This window comes from Cannabis sativa, chromosome 5 (genome assembly GCF_029168945.1).
Source record: "Cannabis sativa cultivar Pink pepper isolate KNU-18-1 chromosome 5, ASM2916894v1, whole genome shotgun sequence".
Lineage (NCBI taxonomy): Eukaryota > Viridiplantae > Streptophyta > Magnoliopsida > Rosales > Cannabaceae > Cannabis > Cannabis sativa.
Window position 1 is genome coordinate 76,362,077 of NC_083605.1, and position 18,305 is coordinate 76,380,381.

General features: G+C 35.1%; 2 protein-coding genes and 1 long non-coding RNA gene across 3 annotated transcripts; 1 reads left to right on the forward strand and 2 right to left on the reverse strand.

Annotated features, from left to right (window-relative positions):
- Positions 1–2,110: 2,110 nt before the first annotated feature.
- On the reverse strand, positions 2,111–5,613 carry LOC133038032 (uncharacterized). The gene is made up of 2 exons (XR_009688004.1): positions 3,469–5,613; positions 2,111–2,627 (listed from the first exon to the last, which is right to left on the reverse strand). It is a non-coding gene; the product is annotated as an uncharacterized LOC133038032 (long non-coding RNA).
- A 2,567-nt stretch (positions 5,614–8,180) lies between these two features.
- LOC133038525 (uncharacterized) lies at positions 8,181–11,618 on the reverse strand. Its single transcript, XM_061116694.1, has 3 exons — positions 11,263–11,618; positions 10,379–10,420; positions 8,181–8,654 (listed from the first exon to the last, which is right to left on the reverse strand). The coding sequence occupies exons 1-3, from the start codon at positions 11,440–11,442 to the stop codon at positions 8,181–8,183; spliced, it is 696 nt and encodes a 231-aa protein (XP_060972677.1). The 5' UTR covers positions 11,443–11,618.
- A 1,200-nt stretch (positions 11,619–12,818) lies between these two features.
- On the forward strand, positions 12,819–14,387 carry LOC115717378 (protein BRANCHLESS TRICHOME). The gene has a single exon (XM_030646350.2). The coding sequence runs from the start codon at positions 13,089–13,091 to the stop codon at positions 14,097–14,099; it is 1,011 nt and encodes a 336-aa protein (XP_030502210.2). The 5' UTR covers positions 12,819–13,088; the 3' UTR covers positions 14,100–14,387.
- The last annotated feature ends 3,918 nt before the right edge of the window (positions 14,388–18,305 follow it).

Below are 18,305 nucleotides of genomic sequence, written 5' to 3' on the forward strand. Positions count from 1 at the left end.
TGGTCATTTGGTGTCTATCCCATCTTGACATTTTCAAGGTTTGGATAGGCCAAGTTGAATAAAGAGGACCCTCTTTTAATTTATTTAAATGCATCCATCTTAATCTATTGAATTTTGTTTTTGCAAAAGATATCCCATCAAAAGTGATCAACTAGCCATCCCAATTAGTCAAAACCCTAGAAAGAAAATCATGTTTAAATGAGTCATGAAATTGTTTTGAATCTTTTCAAAGCCCATATTGATTTCTTTTCCTATCTCTTTCTTGTTAACTAGGCGTTTGGTTGAGAGGAATAAAAATATAGGAATAGGAATGAGAATGGGAATAAGAATAGGAATGGAATGGAACAAAATTTAAAATGCATACAAAAAATTGATAAAAAAATAATTAAATTTTTTTTCTTATTACATTGGAATGGTCATTCCTTTCTTTTTAAAATGGAATAGTCATTCCACCAAAATGGTGGAAAGAGCATTCCATTGGAATGCCATTCTAATACTTTAAAATGCAACCAAACAAAGGAATGGAATGAAAATTATTTTCTTTCCATTCCATTCTATTTCATTATCCGGGATAAAACTATATAATATCGGCTTTTACCATTAAATTAAGGACCATGAATGTGTACCTCTAATTATTAATTAATGCAACCTTACAAATTTATTCATCTTCAAATTTACAAAAAATAATAGGAAATTGATTAGTGAGGTATTTGATATTACTCATTGTCACTTTGTTTAATGGTGTTGATAAAAGAATGAAAACGAACGAGCTTTCTTTGAAACCGATACAATCAAAACTTTCATGTATAAATGATAAATCCAAGTACAATTCGTGTTTTATTACAATTAATCTTAGAATATATGTCAATTATGATTATCTTGATGATGAACCATCATCCTAAATGACAAATTCAAGTGCAATTGAGTTAATTTTCACGATGAATAATAATATTTCACACGATTAGTTATTTGGTTGTCAAAAATTAACTAAAACATACAAACTTGTTTAAATTTAGATTATTTATTTTTAGTTTGGTCAATTTCAATACTAATTTATTGTTTAATAAGTTATTAATAATATTATCCGAGTAATAGTAAGTGCACTCAAAATATGTATCAAAATATTATATATATATCGATATAACATTTTTTTTGTTGTTGTTTTTTTTTCATTGAGCGAGTCATTGAAAATAAATATAAATAGAAATAAAAAAAAACTAAATAATATATATTTTTTAAAAGAAATGAGAGAAAATTAAAAATGTTATTAACTCATTATTTATTTTATTAGTCATTAAGAGGGAGGTTCCTTTGTTTGGGCAAAAATTAGAACTTGAGACAGTTAGTGTTGTGGTGGACCAAATTTTTATTTATAATTAGATTAAGACTGTTAGCTGAGTTGGTAGAAGTAAAGAAGTATGGAGACCATTTTTTTAAGCATATGGAGACCATTTATTTATATCTAAAATCCTTAAGAACTTTTAAGGGAAAATTCTTAGAAGGGTAAAAAGTAGTTTTTCTAAATAGAAAGTAATCATATGATATTATTGGTAGTTTTTATTCTTTAAAGCAATTAGAGTTTAAAAGTTCATGATTAGATGCTCTAAAATAAGATTGGTAGCTTTTGACTCAATTTTTGTCACCCAAATATCTTATCTTTGAAAGATTAGAGAAGAAAGAAAAAGTGGATGAGTTTTGCTATAGATTACATCATCCTAAAATTATTTAACATATGGTGAAGAACAATCTTTATTGATTTTACTAAAATGGTATAATTTTATCCCCCATATTATTGTAACGCCCTTACTTACGTAAAATAAGATGCCATAAATAAACTGGCGTTAAGATACTAATGTTGCCTTTATTTAGAAAAAAAAAACACTTTTCAAAACATGGGTACCCAGTTGAAAATAAAGTATTACCACTTAGAGAAAAGTAATAGAAAATTTAAACGACAACATCCTCGATAAGTTTAATAAAATAATAAAAAAAAAGAAACTTTCAGCGGAAGATGGCCAAGACCACACGCAGTTACATGATCACACGAGATACACCCCATGCTGCCCAGACTCAACTTGTCACCGAAAGCTTACAGGCTTACTTATCTGCACATAGGGGGTAAATAAGGGGTGAGCTGCAAAGCCCAGTAAGGAAAAACACAATACTATGTACCAGCATTCACACATCATAGCACAAACATATACATCAAACATACAACAACCTAATCATAAGTATAAATAGAGGCAGCCACACAAATACTGAAATACCACACACTCACACTCACAATCACACTCCAGCTTCCATACAAATCTGGAGTGTCTTACGTTCTTAACCAGAACGCAGTACCAATAACCAGTGCACCCGTACGTACACTGCCTCACTTACCACATCACCATACATGTGTGGTTTCCAACCACTTCCAAGTACCTGGAACATGATTAAACAACCATATACAATTCATCGATAAAACACTATTTCACCGAAACTATCACATTCCACAGTTTCAATACAATTTATTCAAGCAGTCATACTAGATACTCAAACCATATAAAAAGCAAGTATAAAGTATCATTATTTTTCCTTACCTCAACTCCGCTGTAATTAACTCTTACGATACCTTCTAGGCCCTATAACAATTAGTGAAACCCTTAGTCCACCGATAAACTCAATATATTTATTACTCTTACTGTACAGCAAGTTTAACCTAGAATTTGACATATAAAACGTTTGAATTAGAAGTCCTACTGTTCACAAAGTTTTTAGTTAATTGAAAGACCTTTCTAACGGTATAAAGATCATCAAAATCGGAGCTATAATCTAGGAGTTATGCATGTTTTCTCAAAACAGTTTCTTTAAAATCTTGGATCACGCCGATTTCTGAATACAGCCTAAAAATAAATGTTTTAAAAATAGTTACACCCTGATCTAGACAATACTTTCTTCATAAAAAATGTAGCTATTTTCCTAAGCTTTAAAACGAGATAAAGATCTTTTAAAATGGATCGAAATTGAGAGAGATATTGAATTTTTACTGAAGACACTTTTTCTGAAACGAAACTTAAAACGAAATACCATAACCGAGTAAAGATCCTAACTTTTGACTGGTAAGAACTCCGAACTAGGGAAAGGTTTCTTCAAAGAAAATATGGATTATTGAATTATCTTTCTAACAGTACAAGAATCGCTTGAAAATAATAGATATCGAGAGAGATATGACACTTTTACTAAGGCAATATCGAAAAGAAATTTTAAAAAAAAACTGTAAATCGACAGTCTGTAAAACATGAATTTTTTGACATCGAAATATTCAGAATTAGGAAAGAGTTTCTTCATAGAAAATATAGATCATTAAATTATCTTTAAAACGGTACCTAGATCACTGAAAACGGACCTATGGGGAGAGAGATATGATAGTTTTATGAAAGCCTATTTCTCTGAAAACGAAAATAAAAAAAGTACGAATTTTACCTGAAGATTTCGAAGACACGGAACGATGATCGGTTGATTGCTAACCCCGAAGCTCTTAAGATTAAAACAATTGATTTGGTTCAATAGAGAGAATAAAAAAAGAAATTGAGAGATTGTGAGAATAAGGGAATACGATACTATCTGGCTGCTAGGGTTATAGAGTATATACGTATATAACATATCGTATAATAGGTTTAAATTTAAAAATAAATATCTAACTAATCAGATAAAATTATGCTGATTTAAATTTAAATTTTAAATTTTAAACTAACTAACTAATCTAATGCTTCACTATTTATTTATCTCACTATTTAATATATATATATATCATTTTTTTCTAATCACACACGCACAACAACAACAACAACAACAACAACAACAACAACAACAACAACAACAACAACAACAATAATAATAATAATAATAATAATAATAATGATAATAATAATAATAATAAAAATAAACTGGATATTACATTCTACCCTCCTTAAAGGAAATTTCGTCCTCGAAATTAGACTTACCAAAAAGTTCGGGGTACTGTTCTTTCATGTCTCCCTCCATTTCCCACGTTGCCTCCCTTTCTGAACGGTTGCTCCACAGAACTTTTACTAGAGGAATACTTTTGGACCTTAACTCCTTCGTTCCTCTCTCTATAATGCGAACTGGTCGCACTTCATAACTCAAGTCCTGCTTTAGCTCCATTCTTTCATAGTTCAGCACGTGTGATGGATCCGACACGTATTTTCATAGCATAGAAATATGGAACACATTATGCGTCTCAGCTAATACTGGTGGCAATGCCAGTCGATAAGCTACCTGTCCCACTCTGTCCAATATCTCAAAAGGACCTATAAATCTTGGACTTAGCTTTCCTCGCTTTCCAAAACGCATAACCCCTTTCATAGGTGACACTCGAAGGAACACTTTATCACCCACTGCAAATTCCACATTACGTCTCTTTGCGTCGGCATAACTTTTCTGGCGGCTTTGTGCAGTTACCATTCTATTTCGAATCTTTTCTACCGCTTCAGTGGCCTCTCTTACTAGGTCTGGGCCTAAGTATCGCTTTTCGCCAACCTCATCCCAGTGTAGTGGTGATCGACACTTCCTCCCATACAACATTTCATAGGGTGCCATCCCTATTGTAGATTGATAGCTATTGTTGTACGAGAACTCCATTAGTGGCAAATAGTTGCTCCAGTTACTTGGGAAATCCAACGCACAAGCTCGTAGCATGTCTTCTAGTATTTGAATAGTTCGTTCTGATTGTCCATCAGTTTGAGGGTGGAATGCTGTACTCAACTTCGCTTTGTGCCCAAAGCACTTTGCACACTTTCCCAAAACTTAGAAGTAAAAACTGAACCTCTATCAGATACAATGGTCTTTGGGACTCCGTGTAGCCTTACAATTTCTTTTACATACAGTTCAGCATATTGCTCTGCGTTGTAATTAGTGCGCACAGGCAGAAAATGTGCTGATTTAGTGAGTCTGTCGATAATCACCCAGATGGAATCCTGTTGTTTGCTGTTCTTCGGTAACCCTGTCACAAAATCCATAGCAATATCTTCCCATTTCCACTCAGGAATATCAAGAGATTGCAACAGCCCCTGCAGTCTCTCGGTGTTCGGCCTTAACTTGCTGGCGGTAAGACATTTTGCTACAAATTCTGCTATATCATTTTTCATTCCCGCCACCAATACCTACCTTTCAGATCATTGTACATTTTGGTTGATCCTGGGTGTAAAGAATAGGGTGTAGTGTGCGCCTCTTGTAAGATTTTTGATTGCAACTCCGCTTCCTTAGGTACACACACCCTTGTCTTGTATAGTAGAATACCCTCTTCATTAACTGAGAAGTCCCCGGGTTTCCCATTTTGTAGTTCGACCCGCTTCTTGATTAAAAACTCATCTTGGGCTTGTTCTTCTTTGATATTCTCTAATAAATTTGATTCAATTGTGAGGTTAGCTAGCTTTCCTGTTACTAACTCTATTCCAGATCTCTCGATTTCCTGTTGCAACGGCACTTTTAATGCCCTTAACATTGATAAGCTTGCATAGTTGCGTCTGCTAAGTGCATCCGCCACTACATTAGCCTTTCCAGGATGGTACAGTATCTCACAATCGTAATCTTTTACCAGTTCCAACCACCGCCTCGTCTCATGTTGAGCTCTTTCGCGTAAAGAAGTATTTTAGGCTTTTGTGATGTGTATATTTCACACTTCTCTCCATAGAGGTAGTGCCTCCGCATTTTCAATGCAAAGACCACTGCCGCCAACTCTAAGTCATGAGTTGGGTACCTTGTCTCATACTCCTTTAGCCGCCTAGAGGCATAGGCTACCACCTTCTCATTCTCGCATCAACACACAGTAGAGCCCTTGCTTTGATGCGTCGCAATATACTACAAATTTGTCTTTGTTAGTTGGAACACACAGATGTGTGCGTTATGAGTTTATCTTTCAATGTCCGGAAGCTTTCCTCACATTTATCCGTCCATGCAAATTTTTGTTGCTTTCGAGTCAAATTCGTCAATGGTGTGGCTATTTTTGAGAACCCTTCAACGAATCTCCTATAATATCCAAATTAGTCCGAGAAAACTCCGAACCTCACTTGCGGTTTTTGGTTTTGGCCACTCTTCACTCGCTTCAATTTTCGCAGGTCCACCTCTACCCCATCTTTGGACACTATATGGCCTAGAAACGCCACTTTCTCCAACCGTAACTCACACTTTTTGAATTTGGCGTACAATTGGTGCTCTTTGAGTCTACTTAGAGTTAGCCTTAAGTGCTCCTCATGCTCTTCCATTGTCCTTGAATAAATGAGTATGTCATCAATGAATACCACCACAAACTTGTCAAGATATTCCTTGAATACTCTATTCATTAAATCCATGAAGGCCGCTTGGGGCATTGGTTAACCCAAATGACATCACTAGAAATTCATAATGCCCATACCGTGTTCGAAATGCCGTCTTTGCTATATCTTCCTCTCGGACTTTCAATTGGTGGTACCCAGATCTCAAGTCGATCTTTGAAAAGACGATCGCCCCTTGTAACTGATCAAACAAATCATCGATGCGAGGCAAGGGATACTTGTTCTTTATAGTCACTTTGTTCAGCTCTCGATAGTCTATACACATCCGCATACTACCGTCCTTCTTCTTGACGAACAACACTGGCGCACCCCAAGGTGAGTAACTTGGTCTAATGAATCCCTTGTCTAAAAGATCTTGTAGTTGAGCCTTCAATTCCTTCAATTCATTGGGAGCCATGCGGTATGGAGCCCTCGAGATTGGTGCTGTGCCTGGCGCTAACTCAATCACAAATTCTATCTCTCTATCTGGGGGTAGCCCTGGTAGGTCTTCCGGAAAAACTTCTTGGAATTCACATACTATGTGGACATTCTCTGGCTTGAGGGTGGTTTCTCTGGACTTGTCTACTATGCTGGCCAAGTATGCTTGACATCCCGCACGTATCATCTTTTGTGCCTTTAGGGCTGTAACTAGCGGTAAGCTTGACTTGACTTTGATTCCTTCAAATATGAATGCCTCTCCAGATTCTGGGGTGAAAGTCACTGTCCTCTTTCGGCGATCTATTGTTGCTCCATGTCGTGATAGCCAATCCATACCCAAGATAAGATCGTAATCCCTCATCTCCAGCTCTATCAGATCTCCACTAAGTTCCTTGTCTGCAATCCTTATTGGCGCATCCCGCACTCCTCTAGATGATATCATAACCTCGCCCGAGGGCAACTCCGTCATGAACTTATAACTAAAGTTTACATACGGTAGTTCTAACTTATCTATCATCTTTAAAGCAATAAATGAGTGCGTAGCTCCAGAATCAAATAAAACAGTACATAGTTTTTCAGAGATAGAAATCGACTCCGCAACCACGGTGTTACTAGTCTCGGCCTCCCCTCCGGTTAGTGCAAATACTCGAGCCGGGACAAGTTTGTCATCCTTGAGTTGATCACCTTTTTGTGGACGATCCTTCTTATAGTGGCCTGGTTGCCCACACTTGTAACAAGTCTTGCCTTTCAGTCGACATTCTCCCGGATGCTTACGACCACATGTTGGGCATAGCGGGTACTCCACATATGGCTTCTTCCCTTTGTAGTTATTGGACCCTATCTTGTTTCTCTTGTCGGCTTCGTTGTGTTGGTTAGTTGGCGTTTTCTTTTGTTATCACCACCTCCATTACGGCCTTTCGGCCTCCCACCTTCCGTATTGTCTTTACGTATACGACTTTCACACAACTCGACTTCTAGGGCTTTTTCTAGTACCTCAGCATACGTGGTTGCCCTTACTCCTGACATCGCTATGTCCCGACTTATTCGGGAGTCGAGCCCTTCAAGAAACGATGAATCCTCGAAACTCGGCAGGAACCGGATCCGTGGCAAACTTTGCTAATCCGTCAAATTGGCGAGCATACTCGTAATCGTAGACTTACCCCGCCTCAAGTTTGTGAACTCATTAACTCTAGCCGAGCGTATTGCTTCACCGTAGTATTTTTTGTTAAAAACTTGTACAAAGTCGGCCCAAAGTCATTGCGGCCACATCCCGTGTTTGTTTAATAACATCCCACCGTATGCGGGCATCCTTTTTCAATAAACTAGCGGCCAAGCTACACTATCTCTGTTACCGAGCCGCATGTACTCAACAATACCTTCCACTGTTCTTAACCATTCCTCAGCTTCCATTGGATTCGAGCCCCCTTAAAAATTTGGTGGGTGTTGCTTGCGGAACCTTTCATATATTGGTTCCCATCGACCCTCCGGCACAGGCATGTATTGCACCGGCAAAAATTGATGTTGTCCTTGATTGGGTTGTTCCTGACGGTTGAGAGCCTCTTCATCTCGCTTCCTAATTTCTTCCTTGAGACGAGCAACTTCTTGCGCCAAATCTTCTTGTTGTGGTGGCACCACTACAGGGGCATTTTGGTGTTCTTGACCAACTACCCCAGCAGGGACTTCGTGGTTACCCCCACCTTGACCTGGTTGCTGTCCATTTACAGGGGCATTTTGATTCTCCTGGATCACCGCCTCGGCAGGGACATGCTGGTTTCCCCTGCCTCGACCGCGAGCACATCCTCGCCCTCGACCTCTAGCTCGGTCTCTTACAGCCGCTCTTTCATTCAAGCGGGTTGATCTTCTGGGTTCACCGTTTTCCATCAAATCCCTTAACTTGTTCTTCAAAAGAAAGGAGATGGTATCGATAAGAAAAATAACCAAAGATGTATCTCGCTCAAAAAGGAAATATCTATACACTAAATTATATAAACTAAAAAAAAACGTAAATCATCAAGCAACAATTCACCATGTAAAATAAATAAATAAATAAATAATCTTCACTCATAAAAAAAAAATTACACTAATAAGAAAATTGTTTGAGTTATACTAAAATTCTAACTCCGAAGAATCAGTTAATTGTTTCGATTAACCATACCCTAAACTTCTAGCTAACTAAAGGAAAATTAAAAGATAAAGACTAAACCAAATTTAACATATAAGACATAACATATATAAAGCATACATACTTGATGACAAGTTGATCCTTTGCAGCGATGGTGTGTATGTCGCGTGAATTCAAGATCAATGTAACTGTGGCTCTGGTACCATTTGTAACATCCCCGCTTCAAGCCTCCATTGGGTCCTTCCACCCACGGAATAATGGCTCTTATACACGAGTACGCCACTCTGGATGCTTCATGGACTGATGACTGACCCTACAGACCAACACAAGTGTTTCCAGCGTGCTTTGTCCTCACTCACACGCTTCTTGGGAAAACTTCCCAGGAGGTCACCCATCCTGAAATTGCTCCCAGGTCAAGCACGCTTAACTGTGGAGTTCTTTCGTGATGGGCTACCGAAAAACAAGATGCACCTTGTTGATATAGGTAGTACCAATCAATCCATTTAAGCCATTTTCAACTGTGTAGTCCCATACCTACACAGTCTCCGAATCATCCCACTTGACCTTCCCCAGGCGGTGTGGGATTGCACAGCTTACCCGGTATTTCTCCTTACGGATCACGGGACTACTGACTGTCACAATCACCCCCCCTTACAGGGTCTGACGTCCTCGTCGACCACACTTCCGGCTGGGTCAAGGCTCTGATACCATTTGTAACGCCCTTACTTACGTAAAATAAGATGCCATAAATAAACTGGCGTTAAGATACTAATGTTGCCTTTATTTAAAAAAAAAAAACACTTTTCAAAACATGGGTACCCAGTTGAAAATAAAGTATTACCACTTAGAGAAAAGTAATAGAAAATTTAAACGACAACATCCTCGATAAGTTTAATAAATTAAAAAAAAAAAAAACTTTCACGGAAGATGGCCAAGACCACACGCAGTTACATGATCACACGAGATACACCCCATGCTGCCCAGACTCAACTTGTCACCGAAAGCTTACAGGCTTACTTATCTGCACATAGGGGGTAAATAAGGGGTGAGCTGCAAAGCCCAGTAAGGAAAAACACAATACTATGTACCAGCATTCACACATCATAGCACAAACATATACATCAAACATACAACAACCTAATCATAAGTATAAATAGAGGCAGCCACACAAATACTGAAATACCACACACTCACACTCACAATCACACTCCAGCTTCCATACAAATCTGGAGTGTCTTACGTTCTTAACCAGAACGCAGTACCAATAACCAGTGCACCCTTACGTACACTGCCTCACTTACCACATCACCATACATGTGTGGTTTCCAACCACTTCCAAGTACCTGGAACATGATTAAACAACCATATACAATTCATCGATAAAACACTATTTCACCGAAACTATCACATTCCACAGTTTCAATACAATTTATTCAAGCAGTCATACTAGATACTCAAACCATATAAAAAGCAAGTATAAAGTATCATTATTTTTCCTTACCTCAACTCCGCTGTAATTAACTCTTACGATACCTTCTAGGCCCTATAACAATTAGTGAAACCCTTAGTCCACCGATAAACTCAATATATTTATTACTCTTACTGTACAGCAAGTTTAACCTAGAATTTGACATATAAAACGTTTGAATTAGAAGTCCTACTGTTCACAAAGTTTTTAGTTAATTGAAAGACCTTTCTAACGGTATAAAGATCATCAAAATCGGAGCTATAATCTAGGAGTTATGCATGTTTTCTCAAAACAGTTTCTTTAAAATCTTGGATCACGCCGATTTCTGAATACAGCCTAAAAATAAATGTTTTAAAAATAGTTACACCCTGATCTAGACAATACTTTCTTCATAAAAAATGTAGCTATTTTCCTAAGCTTTAAAACGAGATAAAGATCTTTTAAAATGGATCGAAATTGAGAGAGATATTGAATTTTTACTGAAGACACTTTTTCTGAAACGAAACTTAAAACGAAATACCATAACCGAGTAAAGATCCTAACTTTTGACTGGTAAGAACTCCGAACTAGGGAAAGGTTTCTTCAAAGAAAATATGGATTATTGAATTATCTTTCTAACAGTACAAGAATCGCTTGAAAATAATAGATATCGAGAGAGATATGACACTTTTACTAAGGCAATATCGAAAAGAAATTTTAAAAAAAAACTGTAAATCGACAGTCTGTAAAACATGAATTTTTTGACATCGAAATATTCAGAATTAGGAAAGAGTTTCTTCATAGAAAATATAGATCATTAAATTATCTTTAAAACGGTACCTAGATCACTGAAAACGGACCTATGGGGAGAGAGATATGATAGTTTTATGAAAGTCTATTTCTCTGAAAACGAAAATAAAAAAAAGTACGAATTTTACCTGAAGATTTCGAAGACACGGAACGATGATCGGTTGATTGCTAACCCCGAAGCTCTTAAGATTAAAACAATTGATTTGGTTCAATAGAGAGAATAAAAAAAGAAATTGAGAGATGGTGAGAATAAGGGAATACGATACTATCTGGCTGCTAGGGTTATAGAGTATATACGTATATAACATATCGTATAATAGGTTTAAATTTAAAAATAAATATCTAACTAATCAGATAAAATTATGCTGATTTAAATTTAAATTTTAAATTTTAAACTAACTAACTAATCTAATGCTTCACTATTTATTTATCTCACTATTTAATATATATATATATCATTTTTTTCTAATCACACACGCACAACAACAACAACAACAACAACAACAACAACAACAACAACAACAACAACAACAACAACAACAACAACAATAATAATAATAATAATAATAATGATAATAATAATAATAATAAAAATAAACTGGATATTACAATTATATAGAACAAAATTCATTTTCTTATACCCTAAATTTGTTTTAGCTTTAGCTCGATTTGATGTACCTTAACTTTTGATAATTTTTTTTTTAAATATAGAGTACATCAACTCAATTATAATGTAGCGATTATAAAGATGAATGGAATGCATTACTTTAGAATTGTTGAAAAAATAATAAACTTCAAACGCAACCAAATAACAAAAAAACGAAGCAAAACAATTTACTCAGTTTGGTAAAATTACTAAATCCACAAAGAGAGAGATATATTTCACTTATCACTTCAAAATTACATAAGCTTTCTATCTCAATCTCTCCACCTAAATTCTAATAGACTATTTGTTTCTTCCTCACTCTTACCACACAACAAACTCACGCACACTTTTCTTTTCACAACTTATTATTTTTCTCCTCACACACACAAAATATATATATAAAGTTACAAAACTTCAGTATCAAGACAACTTAAGAACCAAGACATTTTAAAGTTTTCTTAAGAAGACTCATCAAAACTTAGACACCAAATTTTTTTTTTCCACAATTAATAATTATCTAAAAAGATAATTATAATTTAACAAATAAAAAATAAATAATTTGAATCAAACTTGCAAGAACAAACTCTTTTTTTTTTTACATAATCTAGAACACAATTCATTCTATTAACTATTAAGGGCTCGTTTGGAACGTCGTATTAGGTCGTATTGTATTGTATTGTATTATATTATATTGAATTGGATTATATATCATATTTTTATATAATACTATGATAAACTTTAATTTATACTAAAATATTATATATTTAGGTGTCTATAAAAGTTAATATCACATATAGTTTTATATAAAAATATTGCATAAAATACAATTCAATATAATACAATACAATACAATACGACCTAATACGGCGTTCCAAACGAGCCCTAAGTGACTTAAATTTGATCTTAATAGTAAAGACAATGAAATAGGGTGACATAATAGGGGGCCTCAAAACAACTCACAACTTTCTTTCTTTCTTTCCTTGACTAATTATTATTAAGAAATAAACTTAAATAAAAGAAAAAAAAAAACAAAGGGACAGAAGAATCATAAAGAAACCAAACAAAGAAAAGGAAAACACAATAACCAATTGTCACCTCCACTCTCTCTCTCTCTTCTTTATAATAGTATTAATAAGGATGAGGTGCCATGTGAGTTTATTATCTTCATTTCCTCTTTTTTCTTTTCTCCCTTTACAAATCCACAAACAAATATAATCATCTATAGTGAGTGAAAAGACCAAATTGCCCCTACCATAAAATAAAATTGCTTTCCTGTAAAGAAATTAACAGATCATAGTATAAGCAAAAATGGAGGAAGAGAAGAAGAAGATGACGATGATGATGATGGCTACAACAACCAATCCAACTATCCCAGAAAGCCAAAGTTGGAAACTTTATGACAACCCATTTTACGATTCTCATCAAAATCATAATCATCATCATCACCATAGCCAAAAGCTTCAAAAACAGAGCAAGAACCTTCAGTGTCTTCACATTCCTATCTCAGCCAGAAAATTAGCTGCTTCTTTTTGGGATCTGACCTTTTTCAGACCAGTAATGGAATCAGAGCTCGATCAGGTTAAAACCCAAATGGCCGATTTGAAAACAGAGCTGGAATGCGAACGCAGAGCAAGAAGGAAGCTTGAAGCTATGAACAAGAGGCTGGTCAAAGAGTTGACCGAGGTGAGAAAGGGAAAAGAAGAAATGGAGAAAATGTGTGAAGAAATGGCTAAAGAGATTTCTTTTGATAAAGGTGAGATTTTTAGGATGAAGAAAGAATTTGATGAAGAGAGAAAGATGATGAGAGTTTCTGAGGTTTTGAGAGAAGAAAGAGTTCAGATGAAGTTAGCTGAAGCTAAGATTTTTCTTGAAGAGAAGCTTTTGGAGTTTGAAAACTCTTCTTCTTCTAAAGCTTCTAAAGTTAATAATAATAATGATTCTGTTTGTTTCTCGGGAAAATTTAGAAATTTGGTATTGGGTAATAATAATAATAATGATAATTCAATTGTCTCATCAAAATCATATCTTGGTCATCATATTGATCAAAATGATTTTGGTAATTCAACTGGTTTTTCTTCTTCTTCTTCATCTTTACAGATTTTCCCGAGAAAATCAGCTTCCTCAGAAAGTGAAAATCCTCATATAAAGAGAGGAATTAAAGGGTTTGTTGAATTTCCAAGAGTGGTTAGAGCAATTGGATCGAAACATCATAGGCATTATTGGGGTACAAAATTGGAGTGTCAAAAAGCTCAGTTAAGGATTTTTCTTAACCAAAAAAATCCCATTTCTTCATCTAATAATAATCTTGTTATTAGTTAAAGATAACATTTTTATTGTTGTTTTTATTTTACTTTTCCTTCTTTTTTGATTAAAGTTGTAATCTTTTTTGTTTTTAGGACACAAATGTATGTGTGATAAGTCTGGATTATTGTTGTTCTTGATAAAATAATTACTAGAATTATGGTGTAGTAGATACATATGTTGTTTAAGTTTGTATCATTATTGTATATGATTTTGTTAGATCATGTTGCTGTGGATCTGGGCTATAGTGTGTTCTTTTTTAAAAGGTTTGAATTTTAATAAATATTTTCTATATTGAGACCAAAATTATTAAAGTTTTGTAGTGTAAATTTCACTAAACATGAACATGTGTGTGCATATATATATATATGAATACATTATTATTATTATTATTATTATTATTATTATTTTTGTTGCAAATACAAATCATCAAAATATAATTTAGTACCAGGTAGCCCATCACGAAAGAACTCCACAGTTAAGCGTGCTTGGCTTGGAGCAATTTTAGGATGGGTGACATCTTGGGAAGTTTTCCCAGGAAGCGTGCGAGTGAGGACAAAGCACGCTGGAAACACTCGTGTTGGTCTGTAGGGCCAGTCGTCAGTCCATGAAGAAGCCAGAGTGACGTACTCGTGTATAAGAGCCATTCATTCCGTGGGTGTAAGGACCAAATGGAGGCTTGAAGCGGGGACGTTCAAATGGTATCAGAGCCTTGACCCAGCCGGAAGTGTGGTCGACGAGGACGTCGGACCCCGTAAGGGGGGGTGATTGTGAAAGTCAGTAGTCCCGTGATCCGTAAGGGGAAATACCGGGTAAGCTGTGCAATCCCACACCGCCTGGAGAAGGTCAAGTGGGATGATTCTGACACTGTGTAGATATGGGATGTTACAAATGGAGGCTTGAAGCGGGGACGTTACAAATGGTATCAGAGCCTTGACCCAGCCGGAAGTGTGGTCGACGAGGACGTCGGACCCCGTAAGGGGGGGTGATTGTGACAGTCAGTAGTCCCGTGATCCGTAAGGGGATATACCGGGTAAGCTGTGCAATCCCACACCGCTTGGGAAAGGTCAAGTGGGATGATTCAGAGACTGTGTAGGTATGGGACTACACAGTTGAAGAGAGCTTAAATGGATTGATTGGTACTACCTATGTCAACAAGGGGCATCTTGTTTTCCGGTAGCCCATCTCGAAAGAACTCCACAGTTAAGCGTGCTTGGCCTGGAGCAATTTCAAGGATGGGTGACCTCCTGGGAAGTTTTCCCAGGAAGCGTGCGAGTGAGGACAAAGCACGCTGAAAACACTCGTGTTGGTCTGTAGGGTCAGTCATTAGTCCAGAAAGCAGCCAGAGTGGCGTACTCGTGTATAAGAGTCATTCATTTCGTGGGTGTAATGGAAGCTTGAAGCGGGGACGTTACATGCCACTGGTACTTGTGTTAGTATTGTGTTGTGCAAAAAAGCCTGATACAAATGTAAATTTACATACGGTTAATTAGGGTCCCTAATTTAGTTTTTTTTTAGAGTTCGAGTTCTCGTAGTGACATTAATCCTAAGCCTTAAAAGTGATGCTCATTTGTGAATAACTAGGTGTTATATTATTGTTAATATAATAATATGTAGATTAAAATGTGGTAATATATAATATTATGTGAATAATATATATTAAGTGTGTATGGTAAATAAATGTGTAACCTATAACTTAACCTACACTTTTGTAACCTACATAGTAACTTGGAGAGGAGTTACAATTTGTTGTCATTTGTAATTCTTGTGTTGATCACATATTATTAGTGTAATAAAAGGGTTGTTACACAATTTGGTTTAAGGATTTCAAAATTATGATGATATAGTTGTTACAAAATGTAATACTCATTTATGGGAGAGAAATGAGGTGGTATTTTGAATCCTTAGAGTGATCATCTAAACACTATATAAAGGAGTCTAATGTGCTCATTGAGATGAAGTTTTCTATCAAAAAAGCACATTGCTAGAAAACCCTAAGGCTTGATAATTCCTAAAGCTATTTCCATGAGAGTTCCCTTAGTGCTTAGAGATAGGGGGAAATAAGCTTTTGGACAAAGGTGTAATACCTTGTTCAAGCCATGGTGATCCCCACTAATCTACACTCAAGGTTGTGAGTGAGTGTTTATATATATATATTATTCTCTTGTTATATATATACATATATTATATTACATGTGTTGTAATCTTCTCTTCTACCTTTCATATATATATATAATATATAGTGTATATATATGTATTGTAACATATATTTAATCAATCTCTTATTTTAGTCCTTGTATTATTTTACAATAGAGTTGTAATAAATCTTGATTTTCTTCCATTGTTATAAAATCTCTAACACTAGGTGTATGTGTGTCTTTTGGGTAGGCCATAGCTTTCTTCTGAGAGAGTTTCAGTTGGTAATGATCTTAAAAATTGTGTATAAGCTTTAATTTATCTTTCAATGGTCTCCAAAACTACTATTAAATTAAAGGAGCTAGAAATAAGATGGGCACTATATGATCTCACTTTAAGTAATAATAATAATAAGAGCATTGCTATTAGGCACCAGTGGTGCCTAGCACCTTTGCGACATGTCGCGTTGCGATTGGCTAGCGATACTCCCTAAAAACTATTATATTAAATTATATGGGACCCGATACTTAGTTGTACCAATAGCGATATTGACACATAGGAAGGTACTAGGCACCACTGGTGCCCTTTAGCATTTCTCTAATAATAATTTAGAAGAGCTTGAGACGTTGCTTTGTTGGCAAAGGAAAAATTGAAGAATGCGTAGTGGCAAGCATTTATATTGCATTAAACTACTATTAAGTTTATATTAAATACAATTTATGCTTAGTGATCTAAGTTAGTTAATAAACACTCCAATTATATACATGTGGCTCTAATACTATAAATACGGCTGAATTTTTTGTCTTCACACTAAATTGATATGAGTTCGAGAAACACAAAAATTGACACGATACAACATTAAAAAATATAAAATTTAAAAGCAGATATAACATGATGTTGCATATATAAATATATAACACAATAATATTAAAAAAAATTATTTATTATTATTTTTTTTTTGAATAAAAGCTGATAACTTTATTTAAAACAATTCTTGCGTAATTACATTATTAATGTTATTTGGAAGTGTCCACCGAATAACTACGCTCAGCATATAACCATGAGACTCGAGTAAGACCATGAGCCACACGATTAGCAGAACGTTTAACAAAACGTAAACAAACATGATTCAAATCTGAAATTATTCTCTTGCATTCTGCAATACAACAACCGAAAAGAGAATTAGTATTCACCGAGCTCCGGAAAGCTTGAACTGCTATGAGGCTATTCGATTCCACAGTGACATGAGAAAGCTTTGACTCCTTTATCCAATTTAGTACCTCTTTCACACCAAAAGACTCAGCAAGAGTCGGATTAACACTACCATTCCAAAACCCCGTTCTTGACTGCAAGACGTGGTCCCCAGAATCACGGAGAACTCAACCGTACCCAAATTTATTTCGATCCGCAAATTTGTGATTAAAAATAAAAAAAAAAGTTTATAACTAATTATAAATTATCATTATTATTTTATGACTAAAATATTTATGGGTAAAGCTATTAGTCACAAAAATTATAATTTGTTGTAATTAAATGTATTTTTAGTTATAATACTTGTTGTGGTTAAAATTAAATTAGTAATAACTTGTATTCAAATACCATATTTTAATTACAAGTAATTTTTTGTTGTGATTAAAAATTATATTTAGTCACAAAAAATTTATATTGTGCTAAAAATTATCACTAAAGATAATTTTTCTTATAGTACAAGTCCAAATGTACCACACCTTAGAAAGCTCAATAATTTAATAATAACATTTATTATAATAAATACTTATTTATTTGTCAAATATACATAATTTTTTTTTGAAATTTTTACACCAAAAATACAAATTACACACTTTATTACATATAAACCTACACACGGTCAAATCAACTTTTTTACCTTTTCTCAATATTTTATTACACATATACCACATACACATCACATCTATGCACCAGTCACGTCAACTCACCTATCAACCATCATGCATCCCTCAATCACTTCCCTCTCTCTTTTTCTTTTGTTTTCCTTTGATTTTTTTATTTCATTTCAGTTTTTTTTTTTTTTGAAATAACAAATAACCTCCATTGTTGAACCTTAACTCC